At 42.8% G+C, this 18,342-nt stretch overlaps 1 protein-coding gene across 1 annotated transcript; it reads left to right on the forward strand.

Annotated features, from left to right (window-relative positions):
• Positions 1-2,703: 2,703 nt before the first annotated feature.
• On the forward strand, positions 2,704-12,529 carry LOC103369169 (integral membrane protein GPR155-like). Its single transcript, XM_008297818.1, has 19 exons — positions 2,704-2,861; positions 3,130-3,277; positions 3,372-3,501; positions 3,598-3,776; positions 4,667-4,819; positions 4,934-5,001; positions 5,726-5,897; positions 7,206-7,361; positions 7,737-7,820; positions 7,918-8,041; positions 8,161-8,245; positions 8,512-8,599; positions 9,373-9,610; positions 9,693-9,770; positions 10,136-10,296; positions 11,254-11,349; positions 11,579-11,643; positions 11,717-11,854; positions 12,399-12,529. Exons 1-19 carry the CDS (start codon positions 2,704-2,706, stop codon positions 12,445-12,447), a joined length of 2,370 nt encoding a protein of 789 aa, XP_008296040.1. The 3' UTR covers positions 12,448-12,529.
• The last annotated feature ends 5,813 nt before the right edge of the window (positions 12,530-18,342 follow it).

The raw sequence follows: 18,342 nt of genomic DNA on the forward strand, positions 1-18,342 counted from the left end.
GGCCTCGTCTTTTTATTTTGTCTGTTATTATCACAGGATTTGGGTAAAATGTCATCTGCATGTGTTTGAAAAAAAATCACCAAAAACAGCAGAAAATAGGAGTAAGTAATGTCCCATCAGAATGTGGGTTTGTACAAGTAATAATTAAAAATGTAAATAAAATGACAACAGAAAAAACAGTATTTTATTTTCGCTGTTTTCTTTAGATCAAATATTGCACTTTTTAAAAAAACTTTTTTCCAGCACATTTCTTTGTGCTTTGACCATTTTTTTTAGAATGCTGTTTTAATTTAATTTTAATTTTTTTATTAGCAGTACAGAGATAAAATAAGAGTTGTTATTCAAAAAGAGTAACACAATATGGAGCAACTCTGTGCAGGCCAGACAGAATTGTTTTTGTTTTTTTTCACCCTTAAATGAAATGTCCTTTGTTTTTATAATATTTCAGATTTTTTTGTTCTTCACATATTTGATGAAGATGCGACGTTGCTTTATTTCAAAAGCAAAGCTGGGTTTGAAACCAGACCGTTTGTGGATGTGGAATTTGCCAAAAATGATCAGAAGTCCAATTATAGAGTGGATATTATTAATATTCAGTCCATTAATGTATAGTAGCATCTCTTAATTTGAATTATTTTAATTCAAAAATCTATTTGAAATTAATTAAAATAGATTAAATTTAATTCAATTTAATTTAATCTTCCTTGACTAGATAAATCATATATGTCACTTAAAAAACATTAATTTAAATAAATTAAAATTGATTAAATTAAATCCTCCCTGACAGGGTAAATCATGTTACCATAAAATTGAATTAAAATATATTAAAATAACTTTAAAAAATTTTAAAAATCAAATATTTCCTGACAGGGTAAATTTGATTTACAAGAATAATTATTTCACTTTATTATTAATTTAATATTTATACAGGACACAGCACATCATTGATTTAATGCAGTTACATTTCTCATCCAATCACAATCCACATTCCAGGCATATCCCGGCGCTGATTGGCTTGACGGTCTGTCAATCACGTCAAAAGGCGTCGCCGCTCTGGGCAGCTGTCAGATTCAAGAGCAAAGAACCAAACGCCAAAAACACGGGATTTAACAGCAAACGGTACCGATGAATCCGTCGCTGTCCCGGGTAGAGATGGCCGTCTGAGACACGGAGGTGAGAAATACAACTTTTAATTGAATATGTTTATCTTATCATGCCAGATGTGGGAGGTATTTGTCACCGCGCCCTCTGGTTTGTTTTTAGCCCGCACCGATGCTAGCTATGCTAACGGTCAGCTGGCGGCGACAACGCGCCCGTTAGCTTCACAGACCGTCACGTTTCTCCGGTTTTGGGTCGCTACCAGGTCGGTAAACCGCCCGAAGCCGCTGTCAGTGAGCGCAGCAGCCTGGACTCACGGTGCTAACGGAGCTAACGGAGCTAATGTAGAGACTGTGGGACCATCCAGCCTCCTGTAATACGAGGGTCCCACATTAACCCTGTGAGGAGCTGCTGCTGCTGTGTCACGTTTTCACCCACTGTGGGCTCGTTTCTCACTGAAACACCAAGTCCTGCACCTCTATGGAAACAGAACAACCAGGACTAGAAGTAGAGAGAGGTCAGAAATGTCTCCTGTGCACTATAGTAAAGTTCTGATGCCATAACTCATAAAAAATGGTCAAATTTAATGTATTTGACTATTTATTTTTGTAGAAGGGGATTTAAAATGGCACATTTTACCAAGTACCCACAGCTGGTACCAACACTGGAGAGAAAATATTGTCTCTGCATCCTATAGAGATTGAATTCATACATTTTTAATCTGTTTCCCACCTCTCCTCTCTGCTCTGTATGAACACAACCTGCAGTTCAGCCCAAAACTCTCTGAATTTTTCCCAAGTGTCTGTTGGTCACAGCTGAGTCAGTCATAGCTTCACGGTTTGGGCAAAGAAAACAGAATTTTTTGTTTTTCATAGAATCTGGCTGCTTCAAATGATTTATTTGTGGCGAATTTTTAATTGGAACTTATAAAATAAAGCGATTTTGACTGATAAAACACATTAAATGGCGAAATAATGTTTAGAAAGTTAAGAAACTGTGTTTTTCACTTTAATCCGCACATCAGCTTGTTGACCCTATTCAGGACTTTCTACAAAGAAGATATGTGTTGGAATTCATTACAGAATTTAATATGATGTTAAATACATTTTCTGATAAGTTGAAGTATTTTTGGTTCCAAATGTCCCTCCTTTATATTTAAAAAAATCTTAAAAATAAGAAAAAAAATACCTGTCACCTAAACCAAATGCCCCGGGGTCCAAAACACCCCAAAAGTCCTGGATAGGGTTAATACAGGATAAAGGAATTAAGAAACAAGCAGATTTTTAGATTTTAAGCTTAGATTTGGTTCGTTTTCCAACAGAGCTGCACGTCAAGAACCGTCAGAAAGTCAAAAATCTTTCTATGGTTGGTGTTTTTACAGTTTGATAAAGTGTGTAATTTATGTGATTCTTAAATATCATCAAACCCACTGAGTTTATAGGTTCAGAAGGTAAAAATAGTCTGCATTTCTTTTGGATAACATTCATTCTTTTTCTATCTGTCGTGAAACCGTATCTTTCCGTCTCCCCTACAGTATTTCTTTGTCGTCCTCCAGACCGCTGATATTCACCGTCCGACCCCTCTGACCCCCATCCCATCGTCGCCATGGAGACGGCCAACAGCTACGTGCTGATCCACGGGAAGAACATCTCCCACAACGCCCCGGCCGGCCCCGCCGCCGGACCCCACATGTCCATCGACAAGTTGTTCCCGGCTCTGCTCGAGTGTTTCGGCATCATTCTGTGCGGCTACATCGCCGGCAGGTCAGTGCTAGCTCAAAGTCCACATCTTCTTTTATTCACACTGTCGTACAAATTCAACTGGTGGAGTCCTCTTGGCCCAGTTTGCCAGAATATCTTTACATTAAAACCCCCAAACTGGCACAGATCAAATATCAAAGTTAAATCCAGTTAGTTTTGTCAGTTTTGCAGCCGTGCCATCATCACTGTGTTGTATGTGGCTGTACTGGGAACCTGAAGATGCTAACGGTGGCAGCTCGTATGTGTGCCGTCCTCTGATTCCCCCCCACAGGGCCGACATCATCACCGAGAGCCAGGCCAAGGGTTTGGGCAACTTTGTGTCCAAGTTTGCTCTTCCAGCTCTGCTCTTTAAAAACATGGTTCTGTTGGACTTTGGGAACGTCATCTGGGCGTTTCTCTGGAGCGTCCTGGTCGCTAAGGTCGGTGTGTGTTCACCACATGTTTACAATATGTGCTTTAGATGATTTAAGATGAAGCAAAGTGTGATCTGTTAAAGCTGCCGTCCTGCTGCAGGTGACGGTGTTCGTGCTGGTGTGTGTGCTCACCCTGATGGTGGCCAGTCCAGACAGCAGGTACAGTAAGGCTGGTCTGTACGCCATCTTCGCCACTCAGAGTAATGACTTCGCTTTGGGATACCCAATAGGTGAGAAACACCAGCTGCTCATACCAGTTATCAGTGGAGGAAAACACCATGATTAACACAGAGACTCTGTTCCTCTGTCTGTCTCTGCTGCTCTAGTCGACGCTTTGTACCGCAGCACGTATCCAGAATACCTCCAGTACATCTACCTGGTCGCTCCGGTCTCCCTGATGCTCCTCAACCCCATCGGCTTCGCCCTGTGTGAGGTGCAGAGATGGAGGCAGGCCAGTCATCCACAGCACGGTACTGCTGGCATCCTGGGAGTTGTTGTCTTACAGGTACGACTACAGATACAGCTGCTTTTGTTTTGTATTAAAGGCCAGTTCATGGTTTCTGCATCAGAGAGCAGATGCACACGTGGTTCTATCTGTACTACACCAGATCAACTTTATTCTGCGATGGGGACGCGTTGCCTCTCACACTGAACACAGACAAACACTTGCTGGGAGTCTGTGACTTTGCACTTTGTACAGAATATAGCTGCTGGATTTTAACACCTTGTCAGTGTGATTTATTCCTGAGTAGCTGTCAGGACAGTGGGTGGACATCACACTGGATTTCTGGAGATGTTAGATCTTCCTGTTGTGTTTGGACACCGTCGAGGGGAAAATAAGTACCTTCAATGTCCAGCAGCAACTGCTTTAGTTGTAAATGATAAATTGTAAAGGTGTGCATGATGGAGAATGGGCTGCAGGTGTCTCGGTGGTTAGCAACGTTGCCTCACAGCTAGAAGGTTGTCGGTTCGCATCCCGCTGAGGACACCTGGTGAGGATAAAGCGGTGTGTATAGATAATGGATGGATGCAGACTTGGTAGATGGCTAGATTTATGTCCCACTGACCCTTGTAGACGTTTGTAGAAGCAGAAAGCATGAACTGGCCTTAAGTTTGACCTAAAAGCTAAATTTCTGCATTAGTTTGTTTCTCAGTGTCTTTGGTACTAGTCTGACTAGTAATCGTAATCCTGCTACTGACTTTTTATTTAACTGTCTTTGTCCTTCCTTTCTGCTGTCTGTGTGTTCTTTAGCTACAACCTCTGAACAACAACACTGAAACTGAAGTTTTGCAGAGGATCTGTATTGTGCAGACAGACCTTTATGCAGACTGGTCTGAGACTGTTCTGATAGGGCTCTCATTTTGTTATCTGCGTGTTTTCTTCCACTCCTGCAGGTGCTGAAGAACCCGATCGTGTTCATGGTCCTGGTGGGGATCATCTCCCACTTTGCTCTGGGTCAGCGGATCCCGGCCGTGCTGTCAGAGTTCATAGACGGTCTGGCCAACTCGTTCGGAGGGGCGGCGTTGTTCTACCTCGGACTCACGATGGCGAGTCTTGTGTTCAATGTTTTTAAAGCCAAACGTGTAACTTGTTTTGTTTAACTTGGTTTTTAACACACATGAACTGTAAAGTGAATAACCAGCTGTGTGTTTCTGCTGCAGGTCGGTCAGCTCAGAAAACTGACCCGAGACACTGGAGTGGCCTTGATTCTGCTCATCACAGCCAAACTGTAAGTGGAGCAGTGTGGACATGTGTGTGGTGGGAGGTGAGGGCTGTGGTCGTAGCTCAGTGGTTGTGTTGGACTGCATTATATTAAAGTGTTTTATTATTTTTATTATTTTTATTATTTATGTGTCCATTAGTAGAGACAACCCAGTCTGGTTTATTATTTAGCATCTGCTGAATAGGAGTCTCAATCAGATACCGTTTTCCTCAATAATACACATTTCAAGCACCTTAAATTTATTAAAATCAGTCCACTTTATATTCCTGGTAACTGAGTAGCTCTGCAGTGATCCTTCCTGTTCAGCTCCAGTAGGGGTTTAGCTGACAACAGGCACCACGACAAAGACCTCTATGACTCTTAATGACACCTGATCAGAGCTCATGTGTTGAAGGAAGCAGAGACTGACTGGAGTAGGGCTGGGCTGTATCATAGTGTGCACATTAATACAAAATCAAATCAACTTTACTGTCATTGTGCTGTACATACAGGCTAAAACGTCAACAGCCTGAAACCTGCAGGATGAGTTTCTAAAATGATCCCAACACAAACTGAAACCTTGTGAGCTCCATAAAGGACGTATTTGGGTTTATCTGATAACTAAGCTGCTAACCAAGTGCCCTGCTGCATCCAAACCCATGTTAGAAACTGTTTGGGCTTCCAGACCAGAACTCCTTCAGCGCTGGGTTGTTCACACACCTGTGTTCATTCTTCTGTGTCGTCTCTGCAGCCTGGTGATGCCGCTGGTCTGTAAAGACATGGTGGACATCCTGGACGTGGGCGTGAACAGCACCAGCGCCAACCACACCAGTTTGTCCAACTTTGCTTTCCTGTACGGAGTCTTCCCGACGGCGCCCAGCGTGGCCATCTATGCAGGACACTATAACATGGAGCTGGAGGTGGTACGTTCTCCTCATGTTCTGATCCTGCATCTGAAACGCTGTGACATGTGAACTGCATGACCGCGGCATGTCCAATCCAGAAGGTCAGCGTCTGGACCAGCTCACATGACAAGATGAAACCCAAACAGGATCACACACACACACATGCAAAGCCTAGAAAATGGTAGTTAGCTGCTGTTCAGTTGCATCTACAATACTGCCCACTTCCACTCTCCTACTTCAGTTAGTGAAGCAGACCTGGAAGTTAGCTGCTGTTGAGAGAGTGTGAGTTGAAGTTTCATGTGGTCTCATTGGTGCGAGTGCATGAAGCTGTATTGGCGTCGCTGTAACCGACACAGGAAGCTGCTGCGTTAACCACAGCGGTGGAAACTTCATTAACTTTGGTGTACTGTGGTGTCTACGCGGCCCGTCTCGTGAGAAACAGATCGCACCTGCATTCGCTGTTTTCTTCTGCTCATAGAAAAAGGTGTAAACATGTAAACAAAATCACCTACTTTATTAGTTTTAAAGTCATTTTTGGTCTCGCGCCACAGATACCAACAGCAGCTACCACAGCCCACAATGTGGGGCATTCAGGGAACATCGGTAAATTGTAGCGTCTATCGATAAGAAAATGTTCAGGAAGTCATATGTTTTGCCTGGGACAAGGTGGGAGGTGCAAACAAATGAGAAAGTTGGTCTGGAGTCCTGTGAAGTAGCAGTAGTGTTGTGCAGAAAAGTAGAAACCCAACCCTGCTGCCTTTGTTAGGCCACTATTTACAGAAAACATCACGAATTGGCTTCTTCGTTATCATTTTGTTGTCAGTAGTTGCTCAAAGATGGGACTTCTCATGACTGCTTTAATTAGTTTTCCCCATATTTCAACTCACCCACATCCAGACATTGTTTGATCTTCTTGTCGAGTCTCACAGATTCTGAATTAATGACATGATGAGAAATAAAAAGTGCAAATTTCAGGCTTTTATCTTTAAAATTTTGGACAAATCTGACTCTAGAACTCCCTACTTTACTGTTTTTAAAGTCATTTTTGGTTGCACACCACAGATACCAACAGCAGCTACCGCAGCCTGCAATGTGGGGCGTTCAGGGAACATCGGTAAATTGTAGCGCCTATCGATAAGAAAATGTTCAGGAAGTCATATGTTTTGCCTGTGACAAGGTGGGAGGTGCGAACAAATGAAAAAGTTGGTCCGGAGTCCTGTGAAGTATCAGTAGTGTTGTGCACAAAGTCTGAACGGAGTTACAGAAAGTAGAAACACAATCTTACTGACTGTGTGACCTTGTTTTTAAATGTCTTCCTGCCTGTAGGTAACATCGGGGATGGTGATCAGCACCTTCCTGTCTGCACCCATCATGTACGTGTCCGCCTGGTTGTTGACCATCCCTCTGATGGACCCGACCCCGCTGGTGACGGAGCTGGAAAACGTCAGCTTCAACATCAGCATCGTCAGCCTCGTGGCGCTGGTCAGTGTTGACGAGTAAAGTCACCGTGTCTTAGAAAACAACAGTCGCTGCTAGTTTAAATGCTGTGGTTAAGACCCTGTAGTGTACGTTCTGGTGTGATTTTTACCTGAATAATTGACATTTTAGGGCTTAAAACTCTACACAAACTATATAAAGTAGTAGTTTACAGATTGTTTTAGAAGTACAGTCCAGGTGATGGAGAGAAATGTGCTGGAAAGATGATCTTAATAGACTATAATTAAGAAGCACGAGGCTGCAGGAGGTGTTTGTCTTGTTGTGTTACGTTGACGGAGTTCAAGGACAGAGTTTGCTGAACTATGTGGCTTGATTCCCCAAACATGAACACACACCCTGTGATCATCTGTCTTCTCTCAGGTGTGGACCATAGCAGTGATGCTGCTCAGCAGGAAGTTCAACAGACTTCCTCACCTCTTTGTGCTCAACCTCTTCCTGGCTCAGGTCGGTCATTCAAACATGTTCGTTTGTATTCATTAATCCATGAGACCCGACGTTCACCGTCCTGCTCCAGCTGAACCTTGTGTGTTTCCCTCTGCAGTTCCTGGTGTGTGTCAGCATGATCCTGTGGAACTTCCTGGTGAAGCAGGAGGATAATCTGGTGGGAAAGATCCTCACCTTCACTCTGCTCTACGGCTCTCTGTACAGCACCTACATCTGGACGGGTCAGGACACGTATTCAAGAGCTCCTAGGCTTCTTCAGTCACATAACGTTTATCTGAAGCGAGAAGCTAGGAACCAGAATACTGAAGTAAGATGTGTGTTTGGGTGTGTGTTGTTTCAGGTCTGATCCCTCTGTGTCTGGCTCTGACGAACAGAGATGATCTGCTGAGGCTCAGACCAGGAGTCTTCATGATCCTGGGTTGGGGGTAAGTCGGCACCAACACCCGCTATGAGGGAATGAAACCTTTAAAATCTCTTGTTTTGTACATTAATATTGTTAAACAAGGGCTGCAAGGTGGAGTGTAGCCCTGTGATAGACTGGTTACCTGTCCAGGTGAACCTGCCTTCACCCTGAGTCAGCTGGGATAGACTCCAGCCCCCCATGACCCTAGTGAGGATTCAGGTGTAGAGATGATGGATGGATGAGATGATCCTTGAAGTAATGACTGTATTATTGTTTCTGTGTGTGCAGAGTTCCCTTCCTGATGGTCGGAGGTCTCCTGGTGTCGGGGGAGAGGACTGAAACCATCGACTCCGCCTTCTTCTACGGCAGAGCTCAGGTTGGAACAACTCCACGTTAATGTGTTCTCAGTTCTCAGCTGATTATCGGCGTATGTTCCGTCTTCTCTCTTCTCGGTTCATTATAGGGATCACAGTTAAATTCTTGCTCCAAAGCACTAATTTAAAACCACAAAATACAATTAAAACTCGTTAAATAGACGTCTAATTAGTAATGTTATAAATACCAGAGTCAGGGTGGTGGTTTGGAGCCCCTCATTGGTCATGACGTTTATCATCATTCGCCTCAACTGAGCAGCATCGTTGGTCAAACATGTGCTCCGACTATTAGATGTGTGTTAAGTGAACAAAACAAGATCTGAGCAGTGCTGCCATGTCTGGGTGAGTTTGATTCTGATTTTCAAGGATTCGTCATCAGTTCTTTTTAATGCACCAAACAGTAAACCCTCCTCCCCTTCACTAATCCCTCCCAAAATCTAAGTCAGAACATGTTTTCCAAAGCAGCAAAATACAACATATCGGCATAAAGTCATGAGACAGATAAAAACACAGTATGGGAAATAAAAACGGCGTAATTTTGGAAGAAATAAAAGACGGTTTAAAGGAAATCCAATCAGGAAAGGCTCTCTGATAGAAGCATGCTGAAGTCGGCTGATCTTTCCTTGAAGCTTAGATCACGTTTCTCCTCCTGAGCTTCCACTGAGCAGCAGCAGATGTCAGACGTGTGCTTCAGCTGTTAAATGTGTCTCCAACGCTGTCCTGTGTGGGTGAGTTTTGAGTCTTATACTTCAGTTTGATTCGTGTTCTGCTCCAGATCATCAGCACGGCGGTGGTTCTGGCCGTCAGCCTGGTCCTCGGGGCCGTTTCTCTGATGGGCCTCAGCCAGGGCGAGAGGGAGCAGAGCGGCTACCAGGCCCTGAGCAGAGCCGCCGTGACGGGCGTCGGCGACGAGCTGAGGGCCCCTGCTGGCCTGGAGGACCCACCACAACAACAACAACAACAACAACAACAGACGCAGGTGGCAAATTCACCGGCCTGCAGCATCAACTCAGGTAGCTCTGTTCTGCTTTTAAACGCTGACATGAGTCTATAACTGATCTATAGCTAACATGTTTAATGTGTTCTCCTGCACAGACCTCCACAGCTTCTCTCCTCTCCAGCCGATACCTGACATGATAGCGAGCACACAGCGGGAGCACACCAACAGCACAGGTGACAAGTTTCATCCAGTTATTCAGTGTGAATTATGACTTTGTAGTTACTATAAAAAGCTACACACCCTCCCTGACTTTTCCCTCAGTCGTGGTCAATACAATCACTTATTTTACATTTTTAATTAATTCACTTTGTCGAAATCTGTTTTCACTTTGAAACGAAAGAGTCTTGTTTTTGTAAATTCCTGTCAAAAAAATGACAAATTTAATTTTAAATCTCCAAAAAAAAGGTATATACACATGAAGTGCTCGTAAAAATATTTAGAAATTCATTTGCTCACATCGATTTTTGCATTTAAGAAATTGAGCAGAGATGGATTTTAGTGTTTACTTCTATATTTCATTTTGTTCATTCCCCTCCAGGCCACAGTGGGGCGCTGTGTGACGGCCAGCAGCAGCAGAGTTCTTCCTCCTCTGAGCAGCCGCTGAACCTGCCTCCACCCGGACCTCCAGCCGCCGCCGACGACAAGCAGACCGTGAGACACGTCCTGCTCTGTCTGCTGCTCTTCGTCAGCCTGCTGGCGGTGAGAATAAAACCCGCTGTAGGTTTATTAATGTGTCAGAGACGGAGTTTAGAGGCAACAGGAGGTTCTGAATCAGGTGGGAAACCCGACGTCCCAAAGAAAACATGTCCGGGAAAACATTAACGAGTGTCACATGACTGAACACAGTCTTTTTATGTGTTATTGTTTGTACACATGCAAATTAACTGTAATTAACCCTCATCAAAATCAATTTTATTATTAATTTAATGTATATTTAGGCTGAATCTTAAACATCCTAACAGCTGTGATATCATGTAATCAAATTGGGCATTTAAAGGGTTAAAATAACAGAAATAACTGCATGTTTGATATTTTTGATTAGAGCAGAAGTTGATTGAAAGCTTTGAGCCAAAAAAAAAAGATTCTGTTATTTTTATAGCAGTTTTTAGGTGAAGACGTTTTTTTCTGCTAATAACCCCAAAGGGCAGTAAATTAAGAATCTGCCACTACAAAAAAATAACAAAGCATCAAAATCAACTTTATCACTCATCTTACATATATGTAGGCCTGATCATGAACCTGTAGCAGGTGGAGAACTGGTTCATGTAGCGCTATGCTAAGCTCACCGAGGCTGCAGAGTAGAACCTGAAGTTCACCTGTGATGAGGTAGCTGACTATGAAGCAAGCTGGAGCAGGAATCAGTCTGTGACACAACAGCAGCCTGCTGTTAGCGGTTAGCGGTTAGCTGTTAGCAGCGACTAGACTTTCAAATAAAGACTCAAAGTTGTGCAGAAACAAAGCTCTGCTTCTGGTCAGAACCTGGAAAGTAAAATTGTGAGTTGACCCTGTGGCCTTGGTTCAGTTAAATCTGTGGGTGGAGTTGTGCTTCAGGTTGTGATTCTAGCCCAAAGATCACCAACTCTACCTCTAGTTGACCCGACTGAGCCGTGTAAACTAGTCCTGATGTCTGACTGGTGACCGTCTGTCCGTCTGTAGAACCTGTCCAGCTGTCTGTGGTGGCTGTTCAACAAAGATCCAGGAAGACTTTACCTGGAGCTGCAGTTCTTCTGCGCTGTGGCCAACTATGGACAGGTACCCATGTGTCTGGTGTCCATGGACAGTTTAATCCAGATTTAGTAGAACAGGGTTTTAATTTTCTCTCTGTAGCACCACCAGAGACTTTCAGCTTTATGTTCAATATTTACCTGTAACTTCAGTTAGTTTTGGTAAATTCACAACAATAATCGTGTCCACATTGAGGTTCAAAAACAACATCTGCTGCTACCTAAATGCAGTTCTTCCTTCTGTCTTCATGTCTCAGGGCTTCCTGTCCTTTGGGATCTTTGGTCTGGACAGACATCTCATCATCTTGCCTTTCAAGAAGAGGTGAGACTTCCTCCATCGTGGTCGACAGATTAATGTGAAATCGGCTCTAGAACAGCGTTTGTGTGTCCTTCAGGTTGCTCAGCTTGTGGCAGGGCCGAGAACCCGAGGACCTGAGTCCTTCAGGGGTACCGGAGGAGGTCCGGCTCACCTGCACTCAGTTCGTCCGCTACCACAAAGACCAGTGCGTCCAAGACATCGTGCACACTCGCAGGTACGGACGCTGGTTGGTGTGTTTGTCCGTGTGTTGTTCAGTAAATGTCGTCTTTATGTTGGAAATCACACGTAGATGGTTTATTTCAAGTTCCTCTCATGTTGCTTCTGTTTAAGAATGAATACGTTTGATTCTGGAGGTTTTAGTCGACGTTTGCTTCTGTCCCGTCGTTGATCTTTTTAACTGCATGATGAATCCTGACTCTGTCCAAATGATTTGCTGTTTTTCTCTGAATCCTTTTTGCATGTTGCCTGTTCATCTGTTCGCTGCATCTACTTTGGTTTCTGTCCACTGAGCCGTTGATAGATTCAAGTCTTGCCATGTTAGACGTTTATACTTCGTTTGTTTTAGGTGTCGAATATGAAACTGACCTAAAACAAAACTCTACTAAAACTCTAGACTTGGGTGCTTTTCTTCTGACGTGAAATTCTTCCTTTCCCTTCTCTCTCTCTTCTGTATTAATCCTTCCCCTGCTTCCCCTCATACTTCCTCTCCTCCTCCTTCGCCTTCCTTCCCGCCTCCTCTCTTTCTTTGTCGGCCTTAGCGGCTCAGGGGAGAGTGTGAATGCTTCGACAGGTGAATCCTTCCTCTGATAGCGACAGGTTTGGAGGAGGGCAGGAGGCCGATGGCGGCGCTTTGAGACATTCCCCTTCCCGTCAACCCCGACACCTTCCCGAGCGACTTGACCACGAGTCGCGGAATCTGCACCCGGTTTACGAAAATCACGAATTTAGCGGCCAACATTCTCCTCCATCCCAACTTCACCGACCACACGTTCCCAACCCCGACGCACCTCAGGAGCAGATTCCCCAGCAACAGTCCGACCAAGCCGACGACCAGCGTGGACTCGTTTCGAGGCCAAACCAGCTTCCTTCCCAGCAGGAGGCGGCGTTCCGAGGCAGCGACTTGGTGGACTGGCTGGTGGAACGAGGCCTCTGCGCCGGACGGGTCGAGGCTCAGCTCTACGGCGTTCGGCTTCAGCAGGGAGGAGTGTTGGCTCATCTGACAGGACGGGACGACTTCAGGGACGAACCGAGCCAGCTGTATCGCTTCATACAGGAGGGCGAGGAAGAAGGAGCTCGGAGGTAGCGACCACTGTGGCGGAGTGCCAAAGCGAAAGTGCCTTATGGTGCAAAAAAACCCAAAAGAGACGACTCTGGAATAGATGAGAAACCCACAAATTCTCATGAGTTTTACTCTATCGTGACACTTTTGCGCCATAAAGTTGATGTTTGGTGGAACCTCTGATGGACGTTTGCCTTGACTGACGTTTGTTCTTGTGATTGCGTCTCCGCTCGACCTCCAACCTGCAGCAGAAATGTGAGAATTACCAGCTGAGCCGACCGAGAAGCTGCATTTTAAAGCGATGGTTGGATTCCGTTAATAAAGGATAACCGATAAAGGGAGGGAACAAGCGCCCCCTGCTGGTACCTGACCCCTCCTGACTTTGAGCCAGTTTTTTTTGTTTGTTGTTTCCACTGCACTGAACTCGGATGGCTTTGATTTGAGTCATTCTGAACAGGACTGAATCACAGACTGTCCAACATGAGTGGGTTCATGTATATACAGTATTATTTTGTTAAGGACACGTCGCCATTCATCAGCCGGCCATCCTTTAAAACTTTATTTATGTGCAAGTCATTGACGAGAAGACAGTAAGAGCAGACCAGACGGGGTGCTTCACTGAAAGCCTACGACGTTCTTTGGTTTTATGTTGTCTAAGGGTCAGCCGATATGTTTGGTTTTTTTCAGGGCAGATTCTGATTATATATCTGCTCTAAAAATCAAAATCTTGGTGTCAAAATTTAGAATAATTTTGTTGAAATGCCTTCGTTTATTGATGTTAAAGAGCACTTGTCAGCTTTGGTCCGTCAGTGTTGACAAGCTGTGATACATAAATCAGAGCCAAAGTAGCACAAAATCACGAAAACCTAAATTGGGGGAAGAAATGCTGACTTAGGGATGCTTATTGATCATTTACCAATTAATAATTTACAAGTATATTAACTGACAAGGACATGCAAGTCAGAAAAAGTATTGTCAGTTAGCTGTAGTACCTAATTGTTCCACCAGGTGGCACCTCTAATCGTGCAATGCGAGGAGGCGGTCATAGGGAGTTCCCTGTTGGCAAGCAGAGAGCATTGTGGGAGTTTAGCTAGCAACGTGCCACCATGACAGACTTCAGTGACGATTGATGACTTGTGGGCAGAGCTTTTGATTACAGGATGAGTCTAGGAGCCAAATATCAGATAAACAGCTGCTTTTCTAGCGACCGTCTCATGTTCTACATCTGAAGTACTCTCTGCTAAACTTCCCTTACTCTGACGATAACTGATTCATGACGCTGCCGACTGTGACGAGTTCAGGACAAATTGTTGAGCATTTGCATCCCTGGATCTGAATATTGGACAAACTGTTAACGAGTCGCCCCCTACTGGTGTCATGTTTTCTCTCCGATGAAACCATTCAGTTCTGTCAGTACTTTCTTATTTTGCACGCCGTGTCTTTGAACTCCGCCGGTTTACACCGACCACTTGCATGACTCGAGCAGGACCGACTCCTGCCGAACCTTTTGCACTGACTGAACGACGACACTCATGACGTTTTTGAATTATGCAACTCACTGGATGTCCGTCTCGTGATGACGCTGCAGAAGATGTTCATCTTGGCGTCTTGTTGTCGTGTCGCCGCTTTCGGTTTGAAGTAATTGTTCATCTGGAAATGAGTTCATTCCAACAGGGTGGAACTTTTGCAACTTTTTCTGTCCAGATCTGGTTCTAGTTTGACTTTTACTTCTTTGCCACTAAATTGAACGTGGACACAAACGCATGTAGTCGTGGTGACCACACATCTGTGGGTCGTTTCAAATCGGCTGATTTTTGCTTGACCATCTCTGATTTTCCAAGTGTTTTTTTTTTTTCAATATTTGTGAAATTTTAATTCGATATATCAAATACTTTCTGTGATTTTGTTAATTGCCTGTTGACCCACTTTCAGCACTTTTTTTTTCATACATTGAAACTGAAAACAGTATTTGAAGAACGATTAAAGATTAAAAACCTGAAATCTTCATTGTTATTTATCACCTTGATTTAAAATCTGTAATATTGGACAAGTAGATTAAATCGTCTGATTATGGGTGAAATATAAAAATCAACTGAAGCCATTATTAAAAAAAGAAAAGTAAAAAAGAAAACATTTTTGAGCACAACTTAACAAAGACGTATGAAACAGAAGTCATGTAGGGATGTTTTCTAATTTATATGTAGCTACACGTCACAGTAATGGCAAATAAAACACATTTAATATAAAATACGAGGTCATAAAAATGGGAAAAAAAAAAGGTTTTCTCTGAATTTTTATTTCTGAACTAATGGAGCAGATATGAAAAACGTATCTGGGAAACTATTTGATATGTCGAACTGTAGTTCTAAATATCTGTAGGTTATGATGATCAGAGATGGTCAAGCAGAAGGCCGTTAGAGATCTGAGATGACAACACAGCAGCCACCATCAGGCTCCATATCTTCTCCTGCTCTTCTCACGTCTTCGCTCGCTGTACGTTGCTCACAACAACAACAACAACAACAACAACATCACAACTGAACTGTTTACAGCTGTTTGTACCTGTTGGGTTGCTGCTGATTTGTGATATGAAGTTTACAGCGTGTTGGTGGGAGACGCTCAGACGGCGATACGAGCACATACGAAGGACACGCTAAGGTCAAGCTAGAACAGCCGTTAACATGCAGAGAAGTGGTTTTAATCTTTCTATTGTCCGACTGGTCGAGTTCTGACCAGATTTATGTGAAACTTCTGCAGATATTTACTGTTTTCTGAGCAGATTTGTTTATTTCGGAGGATGTTTGCGTGTCGATGACCTCCGTGTGCATGTTTCCGTCTGTGCGTCTCCTAAGCGACGCCGTACGAGTCCATGCGATCCACGTCAGGTCCTCGTGTTTACTGGGTCAATAAAATGTGATTTACTTTGAGAGTGCCTGCCTCAGCCAATGTGAAGGTGTGTGTGTGTGTGTGTCTGCATGAACTCAGTGTCTCTCTGTGTGTTTGTGTGTTTGTGTGAAGGAACGTGTTGATGGAGGTGTTGTTGTTGGACGGTGGATGTTTCAGTGTGTTGCTGTGAGTCGATCGGGGTCAACGACCTCAACAAAGGCACAAATAAAACCCTGTTTGCATCCAGAGACTGTGATTGTGGATTCATATGTAAACAGTTCAACACAAAACTGATTTTATTTCAGTTAAACACAAAAACACACATCATGGACTAAAAAAGAAAAGTTTTAAAAACATGGAGTATTTTTTTGTTTGTTTGTTTTTTTTGTTTTGGTCAAACAAGAGAACACCAATAACTTCCTCCTCCACCCAAACAAAGCCCCTTCAAAATAAAAGCAACATACCAACAGCAAAGGTTTACTTGTTACTGTATTCATAAGACTACCACTGCACTGTGCTGATTTAGAAAAGAACTTGAATATAGTTTAACCGAGCAAACAGCAGATTAAAAACAGAATTTTGGCACTTGAGGTCTTTCTCAGATTTTAAAAACATAATTTTCGTGTCATTGATTAACAGATAACAGCTGACTGCACTTCCTAACGGTGAAAACCAGTTTACAATCTATGATTTAACATCAAAATACATGAACTAAACATTATCCTGACATCAGGTTCATCATGAAAAGCCTCTCAGACGTCCAGATTGTAAATATTTCTCAGAGCAAACTCAAGTTATTCTGATTAAAAGCCACAATTTAAGACTTTCCTCTAGACTCTGCTCCATCAACTTAAAAACTAAATATCAGTCAACAAAGTGCAACGACACGCCGCCCACATGAGCAGCAGCACCAGATGTGATCTTCTCAGAACAATTTATAATTTAAATAACGATAAAAAAGTAAGTGAACAGACGAGAAAGCTGCGTTTAGCCTCAACTCAACCGTTTGAGTTCAGTTCAGAAGTGAGGCAGTAAACGAGTCCCACGGTGCTCGTTTTCAGCTTTTACAGAATCTGGTTGAATCAAACCATCAAGTTTTGGCCATTTTTAAAAAATTCTGTGTTATTTTAGTGTTTTTGAGAAGATCACACCTTTCATTCATTCATCTGAGTGCAGCTGGATCGTCTCATATCACATCTTTAGGACGTTTCTGCTCGACCGTCTCTGATTTGTCAGAATTTTCACAATTGTGGATATTTATAAAGATATTTATATAGATATGAGCTTTCTGTGATTACGTTCTTCACACCTGCTCCATCAGGTGTGAAAGTCCAACAAAAACACAGTGAAGTATTTCACATTAGAAGGATTCTACAGGATTTGTTCTGTGTTATTGTGAAACGCAGCCACATGTGGTTAAGGTTAGGGTTTCAACTGGCCGATAATCAGAGATCAGTTGATCTACGTGTCCAATATCACAGATTGTGAATCAATCAAATGATGAGAAACAACAAAGAACATTTCAGGTTTCTTTCTTTAGGAGTTCCTGAGCTTTTGTTGTTTAAATTTAGCCTCAAATTTGTTACAAAAAAAAAATTTAAAAACCTGACAGGAGGTTTAACGACTCGACATGTTAACGTAAAACTTCATGTTTAATAGCCAGAGTTTCTGATGATAAAGTTTAACCAGAGATGGTTGAGCAGACGTTCCCTGATGGTTTGTGATCCAGCTGCAGCTTCATTAAGACGCGTTTAAGTGCTTCAGGAAAAAAAAACAACAGACATTTAAAAGTCCAAACAAGCTAAAGCTACATTTCCTCCGTTAAGTTTGTGGAGCTGAAGACCGAGTTACTGAGTAAACATGTTAAAGGAGAAGAAAACAACAACAACAACAACAACAACAACAACACTGGTCGAATAAGGAACAGAGAGTCATAAAGTCAGGTTTCCCGTCCTGTGGATCTCCACACCACACAGGGCTGTTACAGCTTTAAGTTCTCAGCAGCACCGTGGACACCAAGTCAGAGGAACGAACCCTAGAAACAGCAGCACGGGGGGTAAAAACGTATAGCTGATGTTTAAGAATGAAAACGTCTCTACAGAGAACTTTAGCATCCAGATGGACCAAAGTCAGCAGATCACTGACATGATGTTGCATAATAAAATTAATTAATCAATAGTTTTAGTCTTATTCTACAACGTAAAACAACTCAGTTTAAAAAAGGTCGAAGACTGCAGCGTTCAAAACAACCGCTGATAGAGAACAAAGGACTTTATTGGTAAAAATACAGACTTTTGATGACGTAAATTTAGACTTTTTTCTGTGATTTTACCAGATATTATCAATAATTTAACAAAATCTGTAAAATAACAGTTAAAAATGTATTTATAGATTTTTTTTCCCATTTCAAATAAAAGCAAATATCTGTAAAATAAAGACTTTTTGCTGATTTAAATGCAGTAAAGATTGTGAAGGAAGGAAATACTGTTTTTAAAAATATCGATTTTTAACATTATTTACAGTTTTAACTTGTTTTT

The sequence above is a fragment of the Stegastes partitus genome, unplaced genomic scaffold, assembly GCF_000690725.1.
Source record: "Stegastes partitus isolate 25-593 unplaced genomic scaffold, Stegastes_partitus-1.0.2 Scaffold1251, whole genome shotgun sequence".
NCBI classification, from domain to species: Eukaryota; Metazoa; Chordata; class Actinopteri; family Pomacentridae; genus Stegastes; species Stegastes partitus.